Source organism: Mesoplodon densirostris, chromosome 8 (genome assembly GCF_025265405.1).
Source record: "Mesoplodon densirostris isolate mMesDen1 chromosome 8, mMesDen1 primary haplotype, whole genome shotgun sequence".
Classification (NCBI taxonomy): Eukaryota; Metazoa; Chordata; class Mammalia; order Artiodactyla; family Ziphiidae; genus Mesoplodon; species Mesoplodon densirostris.
The window spans coordinates 7,035,298-7,060,540 of NC_082668.1; the positions used below are offsets into that span (position 1 = coordinate 7,035,298).

Consider the following 25,243-nt stretch of genomic DNA (forward strand, 5'->3'; position numbering starts at 1 on the left):
TAAACCAGCCAACTCGCATTTCGTTGTTTGCATTCAGTGGAAACAACCAACAGACCAGAGCCCAAACAGGACTTGGACCCAGAAGTTAAATCAGAGATGAAGAGTGTTTTTACCCACATTTGTCCACCGCCCTGTTTCTCTTGGGAGGCTCTTTGGGTGCCCTGGAGCTAGGATTGGTCAGGTCATTAGACACACTGCTCCCCTCTCCAAGTTTCCAGGGAAACAGCTTACCCCAGGGGTCCTGGAGAAAGCCGGGACACACCAGGCCCCTTCGGGTGAGCGCATTGATTTCAGGACGGCTTCTCGCCTTGATGGGTCTCCTTTCTAGATGCTGCCCTCCCCCTGCCCAGACTCAGGGGCCCTCAAGGCTGCAGCTTGAGTGCTGTTGACGTCACTCAGCTTCCCCAACAAGTCAGCCTGACTCACAACCAGGACAGAAGAGACAAACTTTATTTCTGTGAAGAAGACCCGCACTTTGGTATTTAGCATAACTAAAGGGCTAACTGTGGGGTGCTGCTACCATACTGCTAACGACCCCATTTCCCCCATCCTGAGCCGGCCTCTTCACTCATCCACGGCTGCCTCCTGGTCTGTCTTCTCCTCCTTAATTTCTCTTCCATCTTTCAGATTTTGACGAGCAAACTCCTCAAAAACAAGATTTTCATCCTGAAAACTAAAATAAAACAAAGAACACTTTGATCATGGTATGTTCTTCGAAGCTTTCAATGAGATCTTGAAGAAAACAAGATCCTTGATCTCCCTTCTGCAACACAGGAACCGATCAAGATTTTCCTACGTGATGGAACATGGGACAGTGCCATTCTCCTCATAGTTTTTCAAGTAAAATCTCTTTAACAAACAAAAATCAGAGAAAGGGAAGGAACCCACAGAGTAGACATACATGCCCGGAATAACTGTGTGTGTGTATGTGAATGTGTGCGCGTGTATGCATATGTGTGCACGTGTATGCATGTGTGTGCGCGTGTATGCGTATGTGTGCGTGTGTGTATGCGTGTATGCATGTCCTGGTACTAGGGAGCAAAAGGAAAGCCAGGCCCTGCGCCGGTATCGAGAGCACGGGGCGTGTATGGAAAGACCCAAAAAGGGGTTTGCGCTTGTCTTGTGCAGATCTCAGCCTATCAATAACCACTGTTGTGGTTGGACTGGCCCTTGTGGTTCCTGTTAAGACTGCAAGAGGCCCTTCAGCAATAACCATCTGGAAACTTCTAGAAAATAAAGGTTTATTACTTATAGGACCTGAAAATTTCACAGCATATACCTGGGGTCACACAGCGAGGTTGTGGGTAGGGAGGGAGAGCACACCGCACAGGCCTGGGGTTCTGCCTTTATTGGGGTCGGAGGTGGGGGCCTAGGGTTTCGAGGGCTCACTCTTTATTGGTGAATTTAAAACAGAAGAGCGGGAACTTAAAGTGCAGAAAGACAAAAAACAAGTGGCTCAAATGATCTGCTACTGAAATCAACCAAACTCTCTAAAACAAAGGAGAGGGAGAGCCGGCCTGGCTCTGATCGAGTCCAGTGGCTGGCAATGTGTTTATTCGAGATAGCCATTGCTGAAGTGGATGCCTCTTTGAAGCGGATGCCTCGGCAATCAAAGCTTAAGTCAGGCACTTGCATTACAAAAAAAGGAAAAACAGAAACAACTGTGAGGGGTCACATTCGGGCTGTGGAGAAGGAGGTCACAGAACGGGACAATGCCAAGCAGTGCTCACCTTTTCTTGGTCTTATCTGTGAGCATGGAAGAAAGGAGAGAGAGATCTATTAGCATAAATCCTGTCTACTGGAAATTTTCTTCCTTTGTTAGGTCACTTTATAGGTGGAGGAATAAAAGGCCTAGATATACGCATTTCACGAGAATGGCGTGTAATTCCTGCTTCTTTGCCATTTCCCCACTCGGAGGGCCTTTCTCCCCGCATTTTTTTTTTTTTTTTTTTTTTTTTTTTTTGCGGTACGCGGGCCTCTCACTGTTGTGGCCTCTCCCGTTGCGGAGCACAGGCTCTGGACGCGCAGGCCCAGCAGCCATGGCTCACGGGTCCAGCCGCTCCGCGGCATATGGGATCCTCCCAGACCGGGGCACGAACCCGCGTCCCCTGCATCGGCAGGCGGACTCTCAACCACTTGCGCCACCAGGGAGGCCCTCTCCCCGCATTTTGAACCATCGCTTCCTCTAAAAGTTACCACCACAACCTTCACCTCCCCAGACGGAATCAGCCACAACCTCGCCTCTAGGACCCTTTCCCTGATTAGCCTCAGCCCCTCTGATGTTGGGCTTCTCCTTTCTAAGCCTTTCTCCCTATGTGCCCTTTGGACCCTGTCCAGATCAGAGTCCCCAGGAGCTGTTACGACCCACACTCCGGGCCCTGACTTCCACGGTCTGGCTCTCTAGGGGTGAGTCCTGGGACTTGACACTGAACCAGTACTCCAGTGGCTGGGGGGAGGGGGTGACTAAAGCTTGAGAACCACTCCCTGGCCCCTCAGGGAGTTTGATTTCTCTCTTAACACATTGATCTTGGGGTGGAGGGCGGGTGCGGGGAGTGGGTTAGATTTTCACATATATTTTGCAGACCCAGGGTTATTGCTAATTCTTTGTGAGGTTTTCTGCTTTTTGTTTTTTTAAATTATTTTTTCTTATTTATTTATTTGGCAGCGTTGGGCCTTTGTTGCTACACAGGGGCTTTCTCCAGTTGCGGCGAGCAGGGCCTACTCTTCGTCGTGGGGCGCGGGCTTCTCACTGCAGTGGCTTCTCTTGTTGCGGAGCACGGGCTCTAGAGCACAGGCTCAGTAGTTGTGGCGCAGGGGCTTAGCTGCTCCGCGGCATGTGGGATCTTCCCGGACCAGGGATCAAACACGTGTCCCCTGCACTGGCAGGCGGATTCCTAACCACTGCGCCACCAGGGAAGCCCCTTGTTTTTGTTTTTAGCTTTCTGCTGCCCACCTAGGAAAGTCCTAGTGTAATCGCCTCACCACCCACCATGGTGAGCCAGGAAGAGCTAAGTGAGGCTACACAGCTCCGGAGGGTTTGGGGGAGCTTGTGGCAGGGCTGAGCCACTGCCCTTATCTCTTGTGCCTGTCTGGAAGGCAGTACCAGGAGGGAAGTGTCTGTGTGGGCTGCTAACCACAGGGGACCTACAGAGAGGCTGACTCATCAAAAAACCCCTGGGCAAGAACCATACTGGACCCCCTCCACCCTTGTATGTAATAAGTTCTGGTAGCATTTCTCCAGAACTTATTACATACAAATTACTTGGCCCCTGGCCCTGGCAGGGCTTCTTAACTCCAACTTATGCTTTCTCTGCTTAGCATCTACCCGTCTCAACTCAGGGCACCGGGGACCATCTTACCAGGCAGGTAAGATGTGAGCATGCATCTGTGAATGAAACTTGGGACTCATAAACCTCTGGAAATCAAAATTTCGAGGCCATGGGGTGATTTGTCCTTTCTCCCCAAAATCTCACAGTATAAAAGATCATTGGGGGCTTCCCTGGTGGTACAGTGGTTGAGAGTCCGCCTGCCGATGCAGGGGACACGGGTTCGTGCCCCGGTCCGGGAAGATCCCACATGCCGCGGAGCAGCTGGGCCCGTGAGCCATGGCCGCTGAGCCTGCGCGTCCGGAGCCTGTGCACCGCAACGGGAGAGGCCACAACAGTGAGAGGCCCGCGTACCACAAAAAAAAAAAAAAAAGATCATTGGTTTAGCGTTGATGTTATGATATGTTCAGTGTGAGGGCCATAATGACTGGAACATGAGAATGTCATACCCAGAAAAGGAATAACTCCAATTCCCCCAAGTGAAGTCATAAAGTCTGTTCACGGGGCCAGAAAATGATCTGACACAAACTATGACATCTCCTCCGGTCATAGTTTTAAAATAGCCTTTTAGAATGTCCTTGAAAGGGACCAGAATGTGTCTCAATCTCACAAAGTTAAAAATAGTATTTTAATGATACAAGCATAAATGAATTAAAAAAATATGGTTAGACTGTATTTTTCCCCCAAGGGAAGTTTTTGGCAAACTTCCAAAAGTTTTGAGTATTTGAATCTAAAATATTTGGAAGAGATACTTTGAGACAAAATAGTTTTGAGACAAAGCCAAATTGAATATGGGGCTCATTCTAATGTTTAAATGCCATTTCATTATCAACGTAGAAAAGCTCTTTATAAAATATAAGAAAAAAAAACCCCTGCTTGTTTACACCACTTTTACTTAAAATGTTCTTAATTACTATGACTCGGGACGGTTCTCATCCATACAGGTCTATTTTTTTTTCCTGCCAACTAAGCCACCTTAACACACAGCGGAGAATTTTTCCTCAGAATTTCTGAGATTGCACCTACATTATTTTTGCCGCTTCATTTAGCCCTTTTAAAAGAGCTGTATTAAGATCTAATTCATATATCACACAATTTACCTTTTTACATGTACAGGCCCATGGGTTTTAGTTTGCTCACAGAGCTGTACAACCATTACTTAATTTACTTTTAACATCCATACAAGAGCCAACGGATTTACAATTCAAAGGAGGCAAGGTATTAGGCACCCAGCCTGACTCTCTTTTCTAGTATTTTCTGTATTCTCATCATAATTGCCATTGTCAGAAATACTCATCATCTTCTAAATTCCTATTAATGCTTCCAAATGAAATGCAAAAGCCTCAGGCTGTCAAATTTACTTTTCACTTAAATTTTCTTTAAATCTAAATCCAGGTCTGGGGACTTCCCTGGGGGTCCAGTGGTTAAGACTCTGCGCTCTCAAAGCAGGTGGCCCGGGTTCGATCACCTGGTCAGGGAACCGGATCCCGCATGCACGCCGCAACTAAAAGATCCCACACGCCGCAGCGAAGAGCAGGCGCAGCCAAATAAATAAATAAATAAATAAATAATTTTTTTTAAAAAAAGAGAGAGTAGATCCTAAGATTTCTCATCACAAGGACAAAAACACTAAAAAAAAAAAAAAAAAAAAAAAAAAAAAAAATGAATCCATGTCTGTTCACAGCAAAGCTTCTGCTTTTAAATCATTCCTGATAAAACCAAACGAGACGGCCCGCATCCAAGCAGGGATGCTATGTCCTCCACACACTCACCGGAAGTGGACAAGCCACCTGGCCCATGACCTAGTAGCCGGGCACTCATTTCTGGGAGGGGGGGCCCAGGCATTTGAAGGTGGCCTGGAACCTCGGCCACCTGGCCCTGCCTGTGCTCAGAGATGCGGTCAAAGAAGACTAGCAGTGAGTACGTAATAAATCTGTGAGTGGTAAAGGACTAGAGGAAGGCAAGATAACGCGAGACTGACCTTGGTCTTCAGGCTGGGGGTGCATGAGGCGGAACGGCACGTCAGCGGTCACTTCACTAGAAAAAAAAAAGGATGAAGAGCAGTGAGAACATGCACACAATTGTAAATGCACAGCCAAGAGCTGGGAGCTGGGGTTGCAGAGCTTCGTGAAAGATCCCCAGGGCCCAGCTGAAAGAGGACTCAGTGAGAGTCAAAACAAAACAAACCAGAAATCAGGAAGTGGTCAAGAAGGAATTTTAAATGTATTCCCTGGAATGTGGTCTAGAAACTCCACTTGCGAGAGGCTGAGGCAGCTAGGATTTTTAGGTCCCCCTTCCTCCTGGTTATTAGTTTCAGGGACATGATATTATGGGTAGAGAAGAGGTGAAATCCTGGAGAATAAGGATAGTTTTGAAAAATATCCTTTGCAAAAATGTAACCACTTTTTACGTGTTAAATCTGTGTAAGGCCACACACAGTCCCTTTGCAGAGAGCAGAACAGGGATGAGCAGGGCCTACCCAACTCCAGAGGCTAAAGGGCTTCGAGGCGACTTGGAATTTATATTAAAAAAGGAAGGCAACAGGGTTTCCCTGGTGGCGCAGTGGTTAAGAATCCGCCTGCCAATGTAGGGGACACAGGTTCGAGCCCTGGTCTGGGAAGAACCCACATGCCACAGAGCAACTAAGCCTGTGCGCCACAACTACTGAGCCCGCGTGCTACAACTACTGAAGCCCACACGCCTAGAGCCGGTGCTCTGCAACAAGAGAAGCCACTGCAATGAGAAGCCCGCGCACCGCAACAAAGACCCAATGCAGCCGAAAATAAATAAATAAATAAATTAATTAAATAATTAATTTTTAAAAAAGGAAGGCAAGGAGTCAGGAAGGCGTGGAAGGGAAATGTAGGCACAAGAAGAATGGAAAGGGGTGTGGGAATCCAGGGTTACTCCTTGTTTCACCCAGGACCCATCACCTCCCACCCTGGGGTTACTGCTTCGGTCAAAGCACTTCTGCTGCTAAGGCGCTGCTGGTGGACCCGAATGTGGCCGGGGTCTAGGAGAGAAGGCACAGCCTGAGCTCCATGTGAGGGGAGGTGATAAGAGTCGGTGAAGGAATAGGTAAGGTCAGTGCCTGCCTCAGACTTGTCTTACCTGCTGCCTCTTTGTGTGATTTAAATGGCTGCCGTCACTAATCACAATCGCCCACAGGTGGAAACAACCCAAATGTCCACCAACCAAAATGTGGTCCATCCATACCATGGAGTATTTCTCGGCCATAAGAAGGAATGAAGTGCTGACACGTGCTACAACATGGACCTTGCAGACATGATGTCAAGGGAAGAAGCCAGCCACAAAAGGACAAATATTGCCTGATTGCATTCTTACAACATGTCCAGATTAGGCAAATCTACAGAGCTAGAAAGCAGATTAGTGGGTGCCAGGGATGAGGGAGAGGGGAGAATGGGAGAGGCGGCATAATAGGTAAGGGGTTTCCTTTTGGGCTGGGAAAAGCGTACAGGAGCTAGAGAGTGCTGACGGTGGCACAACACTGTGCATGCCCCTGATGCCACTGAACTGTACACTTTTAAAAGGATAAAATGGTAAACTTCACGTTATGTATATTTTACCCCCCCCACACACACACACGGGCAGCTGCAAGCAGTGTGCCAGTTTTCTGAGTGTGTGTGTATGTGTGTGTCCTCACCCAGGTGCAGGCCCAGCTACGGTCTCAGAGGAACATCCCCAACCCCACACCTATCAGCCAAGGTCTGCAGGGTGTTAGGGGCATCATCTCCTAAGACATCTGAGCATGACAGCTGGGAAACCAGACTTCACTGTCACTGTTTTGAAGCCCCGGTTTGTCCCCTTTGATATCTTGGAATCAAGCAGAGAAGGAAGATGAAGGGGTTTACCTGGAGGTGAGCTCTCCCAGAAGGCTAGGAAACACAAAGCAAACAGGGCTGTGGTCACTCTCCACAGTGGTAACACAACCTTACTTGCCGTTATTCAGAGGCTGGACACGTCCCCTCCACGTTCCTCTTCGCACCCCTAATAGCCAACTCAGCTATTCCTCTCTACTTGTGATTTCATCTCTTTCTCAAGTGGGTTAGTTAAAAAGAGGAATTACGTAGGTTCAAGCCCTAATGTTCAAGAATAAACCTCGGTCCAGAATTTCTCTCTGGGCCACAAAGGTCACTGGGAACTACCTGCCGATCACTTACCTTGACTGCTACACTGGACCCTGTTTTAGATCCTCTCAGAGAAGATGAAAGAAAACACTATACACTTTGAAAAACACAGCTACACACACTGTGTTAACGAAATTTGCAGAATCAACCCATGTTCTACTTTGTTGCCCCAACCAAAATTTGGGGAACTCTTCACCTACTGAGCCCTAGGGAATATACACGTGGATTTGCTTTGATGGCTGAACTACCGAAGGTTGATCGAGGTAAAAGGCCAGAGCCTCTGGCAATGGAATTTGAAAAGGAAAATGAGAAGTCGAGTTTTTCCCTTCTGATAAGATTTTTAAATGGAAAGAAATTGATTTCAAAAAAGATGGGAAACCATTTCCTCAGAACTCTGAGACAGTCGTGCTCTTGTATGAAAAGAAGACTCCCCAGTCCTGTGATTGCTCGTTGGGGAGGAAAGGCAGGCTCTTCCCGTCATGGATGGATGCCTCCTGAGAGGCAGGTGGACCAGGATGCACTGCGAGTTCATTTCACAGCCGCCAGTCTTTTCCAAAGTACAATCAGATGCTCAACTGATTCTCCTGTTTTATATCAGCTTCCACACGTGAGCACAGGCACACCCATTTTTGCCAAGTGGTACCAACAGTGCACGTGTTTCGTAGTCTGCTTTTCTACCTTTTCCCCCGTAATGTTATATCAGGTAGAATTGTGAAACTAGATAAATAGAGTCTCTCTAAAACTCTGCTATGTAATCGATAGAATCTGTGGACTCTTCTTTCTGTCTTTCTGTCTCCCAGTCACTCAGGAATGAAACCATTCAGACTACTGATGGCCAAGATAGAGCAGGCAGAGTGCTGGAGCTGGACACTCACCCTGACACCGTGAGCTTCACCTTGATCTGGTAAGACACCAGGATCCCCAGGACGGTCTTGTCTATGCCCTCCTTTATGCTGCTCAAACAGAAAAGAAAAACAGAAGAATGCAGGGAGGGGAGAAGTGGGAAGCAAAATCTGGATGAATCAACCCCACCTCTCCCCACTGCGTCATCCAGGCTCTGCTGTGTCCTCACTGTCTGGGGGCACTGGAAGGCAGCCCTGACGCTGGGTGAAAGGGGGGCTCGGGATTCGGGGTGGGCTTTGCTCTGCCATTAACTGACCCGGTGACCTTGGCTCAAGTTCTCATTCTGGTGGAGCCTCAATTTCCTTATCTGTGAAATGAGTATAAATTCACCTTCCTCACAAAAGCATGGAGAGACTGGCATGTTTATAAAATACTCCGTGAACCACAAAAGATCTTTACAAACGCAGTGGGCCGCTGTGGATGTCGTGATTCCTTTGCCCTCGAGTTCGCGGGTCTAGGGCATCAATCTCCCTGCTCGGCTCTCTCCCAGAGCATCACAGATGTGCTTTAGAATCTGACACACCAACTGGCAAATCATCCTCAGAAAATCCTTTGACTCCCAAGATCCTGCTTTCTGCCCAATGTTCGCTGACCCCGCTGTTCCTCTCGGAGCTACGGGGTCAGGGAGGGCAAACGCGACAGCTCTTCCCGATGGCATCACCTGGAGCTGATCGCTGGGGCCTTGGGACACACAGGGGTGGAGGGGGAGATGGCAGCGAAGGGCCCGAGCCTGGGTGGCAGCTCCTACGCCAAACCCTCAGGGCTCGCCAGCAGACACGCCGCTGGGAATGGAAGCCCCGGAGGATGGTGAGGAATGACAGGGCTATTTGACGTAGAAGCTTCGTTCTAGTTTTTACTGGATCTGCTGGCTCAGTTCGGCCATGGTTCTCTGAGCCGGGTCAGCATATCAGTGCTTATTTTCATTTAAACTGAACTGACCTCTGTAGCCCGCAGGACCTCCTATTCTTCACCTTTCCTGATGGAAATGCATAAACGACATTTCCACCATTCGTGGAGCCAGCTGGGGCTCTCAGTTCATATGCTCAGGGCTCTACACTAGCTAATGATGTTTTTGAAGGTAACAGCTGACATTTCTGGAGCACTTACTGTGTGCTAGGCACCACATTTTACACGGACTGGCTCACATAACCCTCAAAACCTCTCTCTGAGGAGCTGTCGCTCCCACATTTTACAGACGGGAAAACTGAGGTTCTCAAGACAGCTCCAGTTATCTGCCCAGGGTGGCCCAGAGAGCAAGCAAGGGAGTTGGGGCTCAGCACAAGGCCCAGAGCTGTAGCCACTGTGTCACACCAGGGGTGGGAGTGGGGTCCCTGCTTGGGGCCCCAAGCACGTGCTTTGCCACCAGGCTGCGTGTGCAAGCCGTGAGCCCAGGGCTGGGACGAGGAGGGGATGTAGACCAGCACCACCGCAGCACTGAGTCTCGGGGCTCACATGGTGCTAGAGGCAAGGTTCGTGTCCTCGTGCTTGATTTTCCCGTCCAGGGCAATGCCCCTTCTCTCGCGGTTGTTCGCCAGCAAGGGCACCAGGGTCAGCGTTGTGGTCAAGGTGTTGTTTGGTGGCACTTTTTCCCTGCAGGAAGAAACAGCAGATTTAGCCGACTGCTCTTACAGCCTTGAAGCCACCATCGCCCCCATGAGACCCTGTGTGCCATCAAGCATTTTCTAGAACCCACGTTCCCTGCGACTCATGGGAAAGATAGTTCAGGTGCCTGTGTCTTTGCCTTGTGAGAAGAACAGCATTGGTGACGTCTCACAACAGGCTAGCAGCAACGTTAGAACGTTTCTCAAGTCCCTCAGCCTGTTCTGATTGCTGAATTTCTAGAATGTCTTGTGGGGTGAAGTGAGACAGGCCCAAGAGTCAGGGACCACACCCAGTCTCATGCTGAGACTTCGTGAACCACACAGTGGGCTACAGGGCCAACCGGCCAGTGCCAGCAACAAGCCCAGGCTGGGAGTCATCACTATTGGGAGGATTCAGCGTGTGCCCAGGGAGGAGGGGCGCGAGAAGGGCCGGGTCCTCCACTGTGAGCTGTTCAGACTGGGCGGCTCTGTGGGCCAGGGTGCAGCTGGGGGCAGAGTGGCGCGGTCTCCCCAGGCCGGGCAGCATCCCGACTCACCGAACAGCATCTGAGGCTGGAGAGTTGGCTCTGCCACTCACCCACGTGCTGACCCCTGCCTGGCCTGTGTCAACAGCCGCCATGCAGCCGCCTGCCCTCTCTGACCCCAGAGCCCAGGCAAGCCGTGTCCGTGCTCCTGGCACACCCTCTGTCCTTGTGCCCAGTCAGGAGAAGGCAGGGCCCTGAAAACACTGTCCAGGAGCCAGCCTCGGGCCCTTTCCCCAGCCTGCTCTGTAACAGACGGTGAGTCCCACTGCCACCCTCGGAATGGGTCCCCTCCTCCATCTCCCTGGGGAGTTGAAGGCGGCTGTGTCTTCTCTGGCCTCCAAGTGCACACAGGAGGCTCCTGGGCATGCCCTTTACAGAACCCTGCTTGAGCTCAAGGTGGCCCACATCCCTGCATCTGGTGCCTGGTAGAACTTCTCTTAACGAGCTTAGTTTGGGCAGCAGAGTGACAGAAGCAGAAATTATACTGGAAAGGTAGTTGTAGTAGGAAGGGGCCCCCGGGATGGGGCTTGGACGATGGCCTTTCCTGCAGCAGCCCTTGCTGAAGGCCTATGCCAAGGCCTGGGGCCAAAGTCCCGCCCGGCCACTTCCCAGCGCCTTCGGGATTGGGATTGGATGGTGGGCGGCAGCTTGGGTGTCAGGTCTGACCTGGTTCCCAGGAGGACTGCCCACCAGGGCCCCAGAAGCCTCACTTTCAATCTCCCTTCCTCCCACCCTTTTGAGTGTATCGGAGGATGGTTCCCAGTTTTCTGGGAGTCCTTGATGCAAAATGTATCCAAGAGCCATAAAGAGGACCAGGTAATGGGGTATATTAGGGGAAAACTCAGCTGGGGACCAGTTTCTCCTATCATTGTTGGGCACGTGCCAAAAGGTGAGCCAGGAAGACGCCCAGGACACAAGAATGTTCAAGGACACAGCCTAAAAGGTAGAGCAGACCCCAGGCCTGGCCCCAAGGAGACAGTCAGTGAGTTATGGTTCTTTCCTTCCTCTCTCCTCTCTAGACCTATAAGTAAACTTAGGTCAGGATCTGCTTTAAGTAACAGTTTATCCTGAAGTTGCCTTTTAAATATCATGCAATGTTATCTTGCTGAATCAGCTGTCTTTCCTCACCCCCCTCCCCGAACCCCCCTTCCCCTAACCGTGATAATATTTTTTGCATACAACAGTGCTTAGAAAAAACACCTTCCCAAGCAATCCTCTCTGGGGGAAGGCATAACCCCCAGAAGCCTGTGTCCCTCATGAACCTGACTGCCTAGCACAAAGCAAAACTGGTTAGGTCTCTCGCTCCACCATGAAGAAGCCATCACAGGATTCCCATTTGTTTTGTTTTTGTTTTTGTTTTTTGTGGTACATGGGCCTCTCACTGTTGTGGCCTCTCCCGCTACGGAGCGCAGGCTCCGGACGCGCAGGCTCAGCGGCCATGGCTCACGGGCCTAGCCGCTCCGCGGCATGTGGGATCTTCCCGGACCGGGGCATGAACCCACGTCCCCTGCATTGGCAGGCGGACTCCCAACCACTACGCCACCAGGGAAGCCCCCATTTGTTTTTAATATCTTTGTTTTTTAATTTAATTTATTTGGCCGCGCTGGGACTTAGTTGCGGCACGCAGGATCTTTAGTTGCAGCATGTGAACTATTAGTTGCAGCATGTGGGATCTAGTTCCCTGACCAGGGATCAAACCCAGGCCCCCTGCACTGGGAACACGGAGTCTTAGCCACTGGACCACCTGGGAAATCCTCCCATTTGTTTTTTATTCTAATGAAGGGAGAAAAGTCACTAACAACAAGTGGCTGAGAACTGACATATCATCCTAATCCAGTTGTCACTGGTATCAGATTTTCAAGTTATGGAGAAGATCAAAAGATAGGGAACCCTTGACTGGGCTGACAGGTCATTTGATTTTCTGCTCTGGGGGCAGAAACAGTATCAAATTCCTACCCACTTATTCAAGGATCAATAGAAAGTTCTAGACATTCCCACTGTGACATTTCAGCCTTTATTTCTCTCCTCTCCATCATTCCTTAGCTTGACCCAGCTCTCAGAATTCTTGTTAGTGAGCACGGGATCAAGATGCTAACTTTCTTTGCAGTCCTTGAAGTGAGAACAGGGGAAGGAAGTGGAGGGCTGGGGAGCTAGCTGACCGTTCTACTTCCTTCTTCAGCGATGACCAAAATGGGAACTTGACAAAGAAGCTGGAGCCGCCCAGGAAATAGAAACCCAACCCACTACTCACTGTGTTTCCTCCATGGCCACCGGCTTGGTGTAATAATCACTCGAGTAGAGAACCACGTTGGCCACTTGTTCCACTGCAAAGGGGGGACAGGGTAGGGTGACTCGGTGCGGAGTCCTGCGTGGTGCCTTCCAGGGGACGTGGTTGGTCTTCCCTAATGGCCATTTGAGTGCACCTCTCAGGCTCGGCTCTAAGGCTGAGATTTCTGTTCTGTCCTCAGGCCACTTCCATTCACCAATAACCTGCTCTGTGTCAAGCCTACCCATGAGCCAGTCTCCTAAAACTACACCTCCTGGGAGGCTCCTCCTCCCTGCTGAGCTCAGGGCACATCCGTGGGTATCCTTCCAAAACACACAATCTCCTGGTGTCCCAAAACTCACCATGTGCTCTCTTTCCCCAAATACACTCCCTTCCAGCCTTCTCTATCTTGTTTAATGAGCATCCCCTTCAGATATCCAAGCTAGAAACCACCTGGAGGCAGCACAGGGTTGATTTGTGGGTGTAGCATGGTGGATAGGAAGGTGGGCTCTGGGGCCAGACCACTTGGGTTCACATCCCAGCTTATACATCTGCTGTGGGGTAATTACTGAGCTCCTCTAAGCCTCAACTTCCCCATCAGCAAAATGAGAATGATAATTGCATCTAACTTATATGGTTGTTGTGATGATTAAAAAGATGATTTTTAATCTCTATTAAAATCAAATTTGAGAATCAGAAAAACAATTTGTGTGAAGCACTCAGCACAGTGCTCGGCCTATAGAAAGTGCTTAACATCTTGCTTCAGAAATTCAACAGCTTCCTTCAAAAATTAGGGGCTTCGGGCCTCCCTGGTGGCGCAAGTGGTTGAGAGTCCGCCTGCCGATGCAGGGGATACGGGTTCGTGCCCCGGTCTGGGAGGATCCCATATGCCGCGGAGCGGCTGGGCCCGTGAGCCATGGCCACTGAGCCTGCGCGTCCGGAGCCTGCGCGTCCGGAGCCTGTGCTCCGCAACGGGGGAGGCCACAACAGTGAGAGGCCCGCATACCGCAAAAAAAAAAAAAAAAAAAAAAATTAGGGGCTTCGATGTTAGGATTTGTAAAACTTTGAGAAATAATTTAAAATCTAAGTATCAAATGATACTTTCTCAATCCTGCTGCTTTGTGGAATACTGTATTGACACTACATACAACATGCTAAACAAATAATGCCAGGTCCTACAAAGACTTAAAGGCATAAGAACTAAACCAACATAAAAACAAAGCCATAAAGTAAGCATGTATATTAGCATCAAGAAAAATCTAGAATTTTTTAGTATGTATGCAGCAAATTCCTGAGTCTTCTCTATGATGGATAAGAGGGAAAGAGGAACGTGGTATATGGCACTTAGGGTGACCAACCATCCTGGTCTGCCTGGGACTGGCCCCATTTTAGCACTGAAAGTCCTGCCTCCTTGGTCCTGGTCAACCCAGGATGCTTGGTCACCCTAACACACTGTGAGTCTAACTCTGTCTCAGCCATCGAGTGCCTGAGGGAGAAGTGAACAGAGAGGTCTCCCTCCCAGGTCATTTTATCGTGTCTTTTTTACATCGCCCATATAAGACCAAGATCTAGGAGCATCCCATGCACTTTGACGCCCTTGGAGCTGAGGAAGTGGGCAGGGCCAGCAAGCGGGAGGCGCATCTCCTGAGTGTTCAGGAGGCTTGGCCATCACATCATGGTGACTCAACAGTAGCAGTGACAGTAGGATTACCACTTACAAAGCATGTCCAGTGTGATCAGTCAGTACCTAACGAAACCTGGGAAGGTAGTCCGGGACACTGCCGTGGCTGCCCGTTAAATTCCAAGAGGACGTGCACAGTTCGAGCCCACAGCGGGGCCCAGGGTTCCCAGGCCAGGGCTCCCCACTACACTGTTCAGAAAGAAAACGCCTCCCGCACTTACCCTGAGACCTGGCACAGGGGCCCCTCAAGGAAGGCGGGACAAGGAAGGACAGGAAGATGCCCTGTCGGGGATGCTGTCCCAGGACAGAAGACAACCCTAAGCTGGGCACGAGGCTGCAGGAGAGGACACCCTCCTCCTCTAAGGTCCTGCCGTGTGACGACAGAGACAAACGGGCAGTTCCAAGGCCCCGGGGGGCCTTACTGACCAGAGGAGAGACCCTTGGGAAATATGACTAGATTGGGAACCTGGAAGACTCTGCCGTCCACGTTCGAGCAGAAGGTCCTACCTAGCACTTTAATCTTCTTCACCGTCTTCTCTGTATTATTGGTCACGGTCACAGTCACAGGAATGGGTTCCCCATGGTAATAGATCTGAAGAAGTCAGCAGATAAGTCAGAAAAGGGGAAGAGAGTGTGGCCATATCTTGTTAAATTCATCTCAGTCCTTTAACTGGAATAAAAGTGGATGAATGCCCACACTTTCAAGGAAGACAAGGTGATGGCATCACATTTCCTGTGGAGAAGGGTCTGGAGCAGGTTCTACCCCATCTGTGGGAGGCTGAGGCGGATGATGGGGCTCTGGCCCCAACACCCGAGTCCTGAGAGTCACGCAGAGTTAGCCCCGGGGGTCTTGAGCGGAATCATGAGGTTACTGGGGGCAGAATAAGTGAAATGAGGAGAAATCAGCGGGGAAGCCCAGCGGCAGAGCTTGCCCAGCAGTGACTCTGTGTGATCTAGCCCAGGTGCTCATGTCGTTGCGCGTGCACACGCACGCACACACACACACACAGACACAGACAGACACACACACACACAGAGTCTGCTGGCCAATGTGTGTGCACGACTCTTGTCGACCAGAGGGACCAGAGACAGCCTTGGCCAGTGTTTCTTCATCTTTTTCGGCCGTGATTTTCACACATGACATGCTCACCCCCTCACCGTTACCGCCAAACTTAAGTGCGCAGGGAAGTAAACAATTTGTTAACACCACACCCATTGATGACACACTAGTAAAGAGGCCCCTGGGGGCAGACAGGGGGCAAAGACAGCCTGGGCTGGGGCTATGGGAAAACCCCTACCTCCAAGTTGTCGGGACCCACAGTGAGTGGAATGCAAGCCAGTTTGGCCCTATCCTAAGGGTCACGTTTACTGGCTCCAAATTACGAAAAAAGCCAGTCATCCCCAAATGTTGGTGCTTTAACTATCACTGTCCCCAAGACTGCCTGCAGCACACCCCCAGCAGAGGGCCTGGTAGGCTGTCCCCAGGCCGGCTCCACAGTCACCTCTTTGCTGAGGGAGACGGCGAGGTGCAGGGGCTTGTCGGACATGAAGAACTGCCAGGAGGCCTCCGCTTGGGGCTGGGGACCCATCTCGCGTGGCGCATGCTGTACCTTCCGGATCAGCAAACGCACAGAGCTCCTGTGGATGAAAAGTCACCGATGGTTCCCCGGATCAGAGCCTGGGCCTCCTCAGGACAGCCTACCAGGTCCGCCTCCCCATCCCCAGGCTGGGATCCCTCAGGGATGCTGCCGATGGATGCAGGATGGACCAGTAGAGGGATCAGGTCTGGGGGGCGGGGCCTGGTGGGTGGTGTGGACCAGTCAGCTCTCCAAGGGTCCCTCTCACCCTCTGTTAGGACCCCGGCTTGGCCTCCTCTCGGGTGAAGCTGATGTGGGGATGTGCGCCTATGTGACAGGCTTCAAAACTCTCTACAGATGCGATGCCCTGTTATTGCTGTTTGGTGTAAGTGTCCATAGGTGTGAATGTTGAGCATATAGAGAAAGTGTTGAGGGCACAACTGGAAACCTTGTTCAGGGACAAGAAAAATGAGCACCAGAGCCTGGGAGTACAGGAGGAATGGAGTCACTGCCTAATGGGCAGAGAGAGTTTCTGTCTGGGGTGATGACAGCATTTGGGGTATAGATACCTCAGGGTATGGATAGCAGACAGTGGTGTAACTGATTACACAATGTAATGAATGTACTTAATGCCACTGAATTGTACACTTGACAATGGTTAAAATGGTAAACTTCATGTTATGTATATTTTACTGCAACAAAGAAATTACAAAAGAAGAAGAAAACTAAAGAAAGAGGGGATCTGGAGGCTTTTAAGGGCTTACATGAGCCCTTGAGGTTGCCAACTCCCCTGTCATTTTCTTTTGTTTTTTTCCCCCCAAATGGTCAGCCATTGTCCCCCACCTCATGTGGAGATGGTTCATCCTGACGGTCCTGACCTGGGGAGGCTCCATTACCCGGCCACAACGGCCCTGTGGGTAGATTCTGCCACTCGGACATAAAGTGGGAGGGTGGTCTCTTATCTCCAGCCCTTCCCCACAGACCCCTCACATATTCCCACAGCTACACTCTTACTTCTTGGGAATTTTGTCCTCTTCCGTATCTGTGCTGTGTGTGGCAAAGGCTTTGACCTCGAAGTCGACCCCACAGCACTGCAGGGGCAAGAGAACAGACAGGGCTGTGGTCAGCACCTCCCTTCCGGGAGCCAGGATGGGGGTCACAGCTCCCCCAGGGGGTGTTACGTGGCAACTTCTTTTTCTGTCTTGGCCATATCCTTTTCAGAGTTGCACCATTATGACTAGCTTTGGAAGTGTGCTCGTGATGAAATAATGGCATTAGCTTGAGGAGAGCGCCACGGACTCCAAGGCCCCAGTGAAGGTCCCCCAGCCTGCAGGATGAGCCCCATCAGTAGCTGCAGAGCACGACTCAGGCATCCTGGCTGCTCCTAGCCTCTCACCACCTTGCATGGCGGCCAGCCCACTCTCCATTTAGTTGTCCTTCTCAGAAGTGACCCTGTGTGCATGTTACTGATGGTCCACTGCCTACAGCAGGGGCAGGATCAGTGCTCACAGGGCTGGCAGGGGTCCGTGGACGCCTGTGCTGGGGCTCCAGTGCCCTACGCCAGCGGGCAGCTGCTGTGCAGCTGCAGCCAGGCGTGGCCAGGCTGCCACGGGGACCCGGTGCTGGCAACTCTCCCAACTTTTGAAAAGAAGCTGGAAATAGAATTTGGAATGAAGGCTCCTGGTTTTTAAATGAACTAGATTAAGAAATGTTGCATGGGTAGAACAAATGCATCTGTGGGCCCCTTCGGCCCCCAGCCCCAGAGTGAGTCCCCCGTGAGCTCGCTCCTCTGTTGTGTTAACACGAGGTGGGCGGGGCAGGGGTGAGGGCACAGAGGCGGGGATGGGCCCTCCACCAGCTGCCCACAGAGTGATAGTAGCACATAAGCCACAGCCTTACTGGTTCTGCAAAACTGTGGAATCGCAACAACTCTAAAACCTGGGTTGAAAATAAATACACATCGTTACCCTCCAGCACCTGGAGCTCTTAGCCACGCCTCCTCTCTGCTCAGCCCCCTCCACCCCCACCTCCTGCTGCCCCCTGCACAAGCCAAGCCCTTCCACCTGTCTAGCCTGGGCACGTGCTGTTCCTTCCTTCTGAAAAGCTTGACGCCTCTCTCTCCTTTTATACCAGCCCAGCTCACAGGCCTCCTCAGCTGTGAGGCCCCCAGGGCCCCTGCTGCCCTGATGTCTCCTCCCCGGGGACAGAGGGGAGGGTGGCCCTCTGGCTGGTATAGTGTCCCCCACTCTGATCGAGTGGCCTCCTCCACCTTCCTGCCCACACCCCTGTTTTCCTGGCCCGGTGGCTTTCAAAGGTTTCAGGCCACCGCCCACGGTAAGAAGGAAAGTTCACTGCGAGGCCAGGTACACAGACGCTCACGCGTGAAGCAATGCTCGTGAACTGGCACTTATCTATGCTGTGTGCGACGTGCTCTGAGCTCCCATGCTGTTCCACTTCACGCCATTCCATTTTCTTCCTTCAATGCCATCTCGGATCCACCGCACCGATTTCACAAACCACTCATGGGGTAGGACCCCCAAGTCGAAAATCATGGCCCTGGACCCTCGGTAACCCAGGTACGGATCTGCCACTCTCCGCCCTCATTTGCTGCCTTTTTATTTTCCAGCTCCTTCCCTTGTGACTCCCTCCGGCCTGTAGTCCCCGGGTCCCAGCACCTTCTCCTCTCTCCTCGTGTCCGCACTGCCCTCCCTCCTTGCCTAGAGTCCCCAGTCCACCAGGGTCACAGCTCTCTTGCACACACGGCCCCTTTGCTTCTCGCCTTTCAGAGCTCGACCGAACTCTTAGCTCAGCGGCCAGAGGGATCTTCTACAAACCCAAGTCACAACCTTCTGTGTGTGTGCGGGGGAGGGATAAATCAGGAGATGGGGACTGACATATACACATTACTATATATAAAATAGGTAACTAATAAGGACCTGCTGTACAGCACAGGGAACTCTACTCAGTACTCTGTAATGGATATATGTATATGGATAACTGATTCACTTTGCAGTACAGCAGAAACTAACACGTTGTAAATCAGCGATATTCCAATAAAAATTAAAAAAAAAAAAAAGAACTTACTGTGCAGAGCCCGCCAGCGGCTCCCATCTCACTCAGAGAAAGTCCCAGTCCTCGCAACGTGTACGAGGCCGTTCCTGACCTGGCCGCACCCCCGCCCCTCTCAGACCTGTCCCCACCCTTCACCCCAGCCCCGCCTGCTCCCCAAGCAGCACCCACTGTGCATGGGGTGCCCCCCTGCCTGGATGGCTCTCCCAAGGCTGGAGTGGCCCCTACTTTGCCCCGTCAGAGAGGCCTTCCCTAAGCTCCCTGGACAAGCATCACCAGGTCCTCCCTTAGCTCTCCAAGCCTCTTGTCCTCCATGCATGGGCCGCATAGGGACTTGTTATTTGGTTTTCGTCTATTTCTCTCCCCAAGTGAGACCCACAAGGGGAGAGACCTACTATTTTGCTCACAGGGCTGCTCATGGTTAGGAATTGCTGAAGACAAGTGATACGCTCATTATACTGTCTCTCTACTTTTGCATATGCCTGCAATTTCCCACAGTAAAAGCCCGTGTGCCACAACAACTGAGGCCACGTGCCACAACTACTGAGGCTGCGTGCCACAGCTACTGAAGCCTGTGTGCCTAGATCCCGTGCTCCATAACAAGAGAAGTCACCGCAATAAGAAGCCTGCACACTCCAACGAAGAGTAGCCCCCGCTCGCCACGGCTAGAGAAAGCCTGCGTGCATCAACAAAGACCCAACGCAGCCAAAAAAAAAAAAGAAAAAGTCTTTTGAAGGAATGAATGAATCCCTGGCATTTCTTCAGGCACCAACCTTGTCCACATCTTGTGGAGCTGGCTGCAGCATCACCGAACAGGGCAAGTAGTCAGGAAACTGTGGAAAGAAACAACAGATCATTTCTTTCAGAGAATGTTATTCCACGTGTGTTCTACCTTCATCGCACAAAAATTGAAGAATGAAGATGAGGAGCCAGAAAAAAGAAAACATATTCACGTGTGTTCCCAAGACCCGGAGTGGCATGAACACAACCTCCCGAGTGTCCCATGTCACCCTCACACAAACACGTATGTGCCTGTGTAGTTTTACAGAAATGAGACAAGCGATGCACGTGTCCTGCAGTCTAGTTTGCTCCCATCACTGGTCCTAACCCTGCTCAGATGAGTGTGACCATTTTCCATGCTGGGAGATGTAGTTCTGCGCCACCGTTTTTAAGGCTCCGGTAACACCACTTTTTATTTTTTTGGGCCATGCTGCATGGCTTGCCGGGATCTTAGTTCCCCAACCAGGGATTGAACCTGGGCCCTTGGCAGTGAGAGCGCAGAGTCCTAAACACTGGACCGCCAGGGAATTCCCCCGTGACACCACATTTAATTCAGCCAGTTTCCTTTGTTGGCTGCCCTCCATCAAGTGGTCATTACTTTGTTGCCATTGTCACCAAGGCTGCATAAACATCCTTCAGTCACCTTAGCACAGTTTTAGTCCATTCACTCCATAGGCTACACTATTAGAAAGGGAATGGTCAGGTCGAAATCACATTTTTAGGGTTTTGATACATGTTGACATGTTATCTCCAAAAGGTTCTGTCACTTCAAACTCCCAGTCCCAGCACATGGGAGCACCCAGGACCACAAAACTTTAAGTGATTTTTTTTTTTTTTTTTTTTTTTTTTTGCGGTACGTGGGCCTCTCACTGCTGTGGCCTCTCCCGTTGCGGAGCACAGGCTCTGGACACGCAGGCCCAGCGGCCATGGCTCACGGGCCCAGCCTCACAGCAGCATGTGGGATCTTCCCAAACCGGGGCACGAACCCATGTCCCCTGCATTGGCAGGCGGACTCTCAACCACTGCGCCACCAGGGAAGCCCCCTAAGTGATTTTTTTTAAAGCTGTTATAAAATATACCTAACACAGGGACTTCCCTCGTGGTCCAGTGGTTAAGACTCCATGCTCCCAATGCAGGAGGCACAGGTTCCATCCCTGGTCAGGGAACTAGGATCCTGCATCCCACATGCTGCACAGCATGGCCAAAAAATATATATATATATATATCCCTAACATAAAACTTACTATTTTAAGTGTACAGTTCAGTGGCATTGAGCACATTCGCATTGTCCTGCAATGATGCCCACCACCCATTTCCAGAACTTTTTCATCATCCCACACTGAAGCTCTCTACCCATTAAACATTAATCCCCCAGTTCCATCCTCCCCCATTCCCTGGAGACCACCAGTCTACTTCCTGTCTCTACGAATTTAACTCCTCTGGGTCCCTCATATAAGTGAAATCACAGAATATTTGTCCTTATGTGGCTGGCTTATTTCACTTAGCATAATGTTTTCAAGGTTCCTTCATGTTGTAGCTTGTGTCAGAATTTCCTGCCTTTTTAAGCCTGAACCATATAACTTTGGAGGAATATATAATCTTAAGACCCATAAACATGCAAGTGAAGAGGGTGACAGCAGGTACCCCGACCATGAGCTCAGGCCCAAGTCTTCAGAGGCAGGAACGCTGGCCCCGTGGTAGCCAGGTTCCATCAGGGGAGACTCAGGCCACGAGAGGGGCGAAGGGATTTCTCTACAGTGACCCACCAAGCTCTGGTCAAGGCTACAGAGGAAGACTCATTTCACTAAGATCTCCTGTCTGGCAGGGAACTCTTTCCTGCTTAGAAACTCCTCGAGGCAACCGAGGGGCACTTCTTTCTTTTTATAGCTGAGCAAGTGAAGGCATAACATGCACATATAATTAGGTGGTCGGATGCAGGGAAATATTTAAACCGTAGGTTGAAACGGTGCCTTCAAAGGCCGGGAGGCTGTTTTCAAGGACTTAAAAAAAGACAATCACAGCCCGTGCAATCTAGAATTTCCTCCAAGGGTGCAATTTGCAGGCCCGCAAATGTGAAGTCATTACTCTGGCCCCTTGCCTTAGCTGCTGGTCCCATCATAAGGTGCTGTGGGTGAAGGAAGCAGTGCGAGGAAGTGGAGGGTCGAGTCGTCACCCACCGTGAGCAGGAAGGGGTACGTGTGGTCCCCTAGCTTCTTCATCAGGCTCTCCTGTAGCTTCGTGAGGGTTCCCAAGGTCTCCACAGGAGGGAACAGCTGGACCTGGGAGAAGTACAGGTCCCTGCGGAACTTCAGGCCGATCACATCGATGTCTTCCCGGCCGTACCGGAAGGCGCAGGTCAGAGAGACGTACACTGGAAGGGAGACAAGAGGGGGTAGGCTTGCCCCGTTGGCGGGCTTGGCACCCCTGCCTGGGCTGACACTGCCTACCGGTCTCAACATCCCACCTTCAGCATCTCAGTAAGGACCTGAGAACCTTACTACCCAGCTGGCCCTTCCCTCTGGCTTGCGTTAATTACTCAGAAGGTCCCGTGTCTGAGTGCTGGGAGGCTCCTCCCATGAGGCACATTATTTAGCCTCCTGTCTCTACTGTTTCCCTCATTCTCCTACCCCCTCCTCTTGATGTACCAGCTCAGTGAGCTCAGGAGGCTTTTAAACAGTGTGAGGTCGCTTGGGTTCTGAGGGTGGAAGGTCTGGATGGAGTTGAGAGCGAAGGTAAGAAGCAGAGGAAGGGCTTCCCTGGTGATGCAGTGGTTAAGAATCCGCCTGCCAGTGCAGGGGACACGGGTTCAAGCCCTGGTCCGGGAAGATCCCACATGCCGTGGAGCAACTAAGCCCGTGCGCCACAACTACCGGGCCTGCGCTCTAGAGCCCGCGAGCCACAACTACTGAAGCCTGTGCGCCTAGAGCCTGTGCCCTGAAACAAGAGAAGCCACTGCAGTGAGAAGCCCACGCACCGCAACGAAGAGCAGCCCCCGCTCGTGGCAACTAGAGAGAAAGCCCGTGCGCAGCAACGAAGACCCAACGCAGCCCAAAATAAATAAATAAATTTATTTTTAAAAAAAGAAAAGCAGAGGGAAACCGTGCTAGGGAACAAAACAGACGAGTGCCTGAGCTGGACGGGGCCTCGAGGGAACTGAGCAGGGGCTCAGGGACCAGGTGGAGAGGTGAAACCAACTCCGAGAGGAAGCCTTCTTTTCACACTGCTCAGAAACTTAATTGAGCTTTCTCTAAATCAATCAGCGCTTCTGAAAATTCACTGTGGTTAAACAGATGTAAATTGTGCCCCCAGTGGACCAAAAGAATTATATGAAACTACACATGTTTTGAGGATGGACTGTTTACAACTGTCGTTAATGTGGTAAATAAAACCACACGAAGTGGTCCCCCCAAGTCCTTGGTAGCTGTTGGTTGAGGATTTTGTCTGCGTCTGCCTCAAGAGTAAACTGCCCCTCGGCGCTAAGCTCAGAAGAGCCACTGATCAGTTGCTTATCCCTCTTTCAACGTTTGTAAGAGGAAGGTGCCCAGAGATGACCTGGTTTTACGCCTCCCTCTCCAGGCAGCACGTTCCTGGCCAAGGGCGTGGGCTTTGGGGGCCGGAACTGGGCCTGCCTGGTGTAAGAGAGGAGCAGGGCACCCAGGAGGAAGCTGGAGACAGAAGAGGGGGGCGATTTTCAGCCTGTTTCTGCCACGTCCCCTGGATGCCGTGGGCCCTACATCTGACATACTCCATGGGCACGTCCAGGGTTAGGAACAATTCCTTGTTGGTTGCTGGTAGCTAGCGCTCTAAAAGGCATATTTAGAATGGAACTGAGTCAGTGACATTATCATAAGGATAACTTGGTTCTAAATTAGTTTACACGACTGGTTTTTGTTTGTTTGTTTTTGACACGCCACATGGCACGGCTTATGGGATTTTAGATCCCCGGCGAGGGATCAAACCCACGGCCCCGGCAGTGAGAGCGCCGAGTCCTAACCACTCGACCCCCAGGGTACTCCCTACACAACTGTTATTAGTACCAAATTGCTTGCCACACATCGCAACTGCCAGATATCTTTGAGGGGGCTGTGCTGCCGTGGTCCAGAACACCAGGCTCAGCATAAAAACTCTGCCTTCCCGCAGCCTCAATTCCCCGCTTTTCGGATAAACCCCGAAAGGACCCCTCCTGAGTCTGCCCTGACATAGAACGGCAGGACACGGGGCAAGCACGCAGCCCGTGGAGCCTGCAGACCGGGGCTCCCGGCTCTGTCTGCCGTTCCTTATCCTGCCACCTCGGACAAGTGGCTTCCCCGAGTCTTCATCTCCATCTGGAAGATGCGGACAGTGAGCTCTGGTGGGAACAGGGCCCGTGTCCTGAGGATCGTACGAGGGAATGCAGGTGAAAGGGCCTGGCAGAGAGAATGGGCGTGCGAGAGCTTCCCCGCCCCTCCTTGCACACACACGCCCCCTTCCCGCAGCCAGACCACTGCTTCCCGGAGGACAAGAAGCTCTGCCTTACCTCTCTTTCCCTTCACAAGCTCAGGATCCACCAGAACGACACCATCTAAACCAAAAGAGAGAGAAGAGTGAGGGTGGAGGACGTGGAAGAGACTGGAAGCTTCTTGAAGTGTGTGTGTAGACATATATGTATCACATGTAACCCCTGTTCATTACAGGAAAACTAGAAAGGAAAGCTAAGCAAAGAGAGAACAAAGTCACCTCCACTTGAGATACCCAGAGATACCCATTGTCAACATATCGGTACAGAATGATTTTCCAGATGTATATACATTTATATGAATGTTTTTCTACGAAAAGAATGAGATCCTACTATACATATTGTTAACTGCTTTCCTCATTCAACTATATATTGCAAACACATATTCATACTATTCATACATACACACACACATATGATATGTACTAATCTTTTTTAAAATTTTATGTTTACTGATTGATTTTTGGCTGCGTTGGGTCTTCATTGCTGTGTGCGGGCTTTCTCTAGTTGCGGCGAGCGGGGGCTATACTTTGTTGCGGTGCGTGGGCTTCTTATTGCTGTGGCTTCTCTTGTTGCAGAGCATGGGCTCTAGGCGTGTGGGCTTCAGTAGTTGCAGCACGTGGGTTCAGTAGTTGTGGCTCATGGGCTCTAGAGCGCAGGCTCAGTGTTTGTGGCACACGGGCTTAGTTGCTCCATAGCATGTGGGATCTTCCCGAACCAGGGATCGAACCTGTGTCCCCTGCATTGGCAGGCAGATTCTTAACCACTGCGCCACCAGGGTAGTCCCATGTACTAATCATTTTAATGGCCACACATTTGCTCCATTGAACAGGTGTACCATAAGTTATTTAATCAACCCCTCTTGTTAGGGCA

General features: G+C 51.0%; 1 protein-coding gene across 2 annotated transcripts in view; it reads right to left on the reverse strand.

Annotated features, from left to right (window-relative positions):
* Nucleotides 1–564: 564 nt before the first annotated feature.
* Nucleotides 565–25,243, reverse strand: part of SAG (S-antigen visual arrestin) — a 31,040-nt gene continuing 6,361 nt past the window's right edge. The window contains exons 3-15 of one of the 2 annotated variants that reach the window (XM_060106256.1): nucleotides 24,392–24,436; nucleotides 22,053–22,246; nucleotides 19,869–19,928; nucleotides 17,041–17,117; nucleotides 15,952–16,087; nucleotides 14,957–15,041; nucleotides 12,754–12,826; nucleotides 9,830–9,967; nucleotides 8,350–8,427; nucleotides 7,199–7,222; nucleotides 5,308–5,363; nucleotides 1,731–1,746; nucleotides 565–673 (exon numbers count right to left, since the gene is read on the reverse strand). In XM_060106256.1, coding sequence (XP_059962239.1) covers nucleotides 565–673; nucleotides 1,731–1,746; nucleotides 5,308–5,363; nucleotides 7,199–7,222; nucleotides 8,350–8,427; nucleotides 9,830–9,967; nucleotides 12,754–12,826; nucleotides 14,957–15,041; nucleotides 15,952–16,087; nucleotides 17,041–17,117; nucleotides 19,869–19,928; nucleotides 22,053–22,246; nucleotides 24,392–24,436 — 1,091 coding nt within the window. Of the gene's footprint in view, nucleotides 674–1,730; nucleotides 1,747–3,274; nucleotides 3,288–5,307; nucleotides 5,364–7,198; nucleotides 7,223–8,349; nucleotides 8,428–9,829; nucleotides 9,968–12,753; nucleotides 12,827–14,956; nucleotides 15,042–15,951; nucleotides 16,088–17,040; nucleotides 17,118–19,868; nucleotides 19,929–22,052; nucleotides 22,247–24,391; nucleotides 24,437–25,243 lie in introns of both variants that reach the window. The other variant, XM_060106257.1, reaches the window with a different exon arrangement.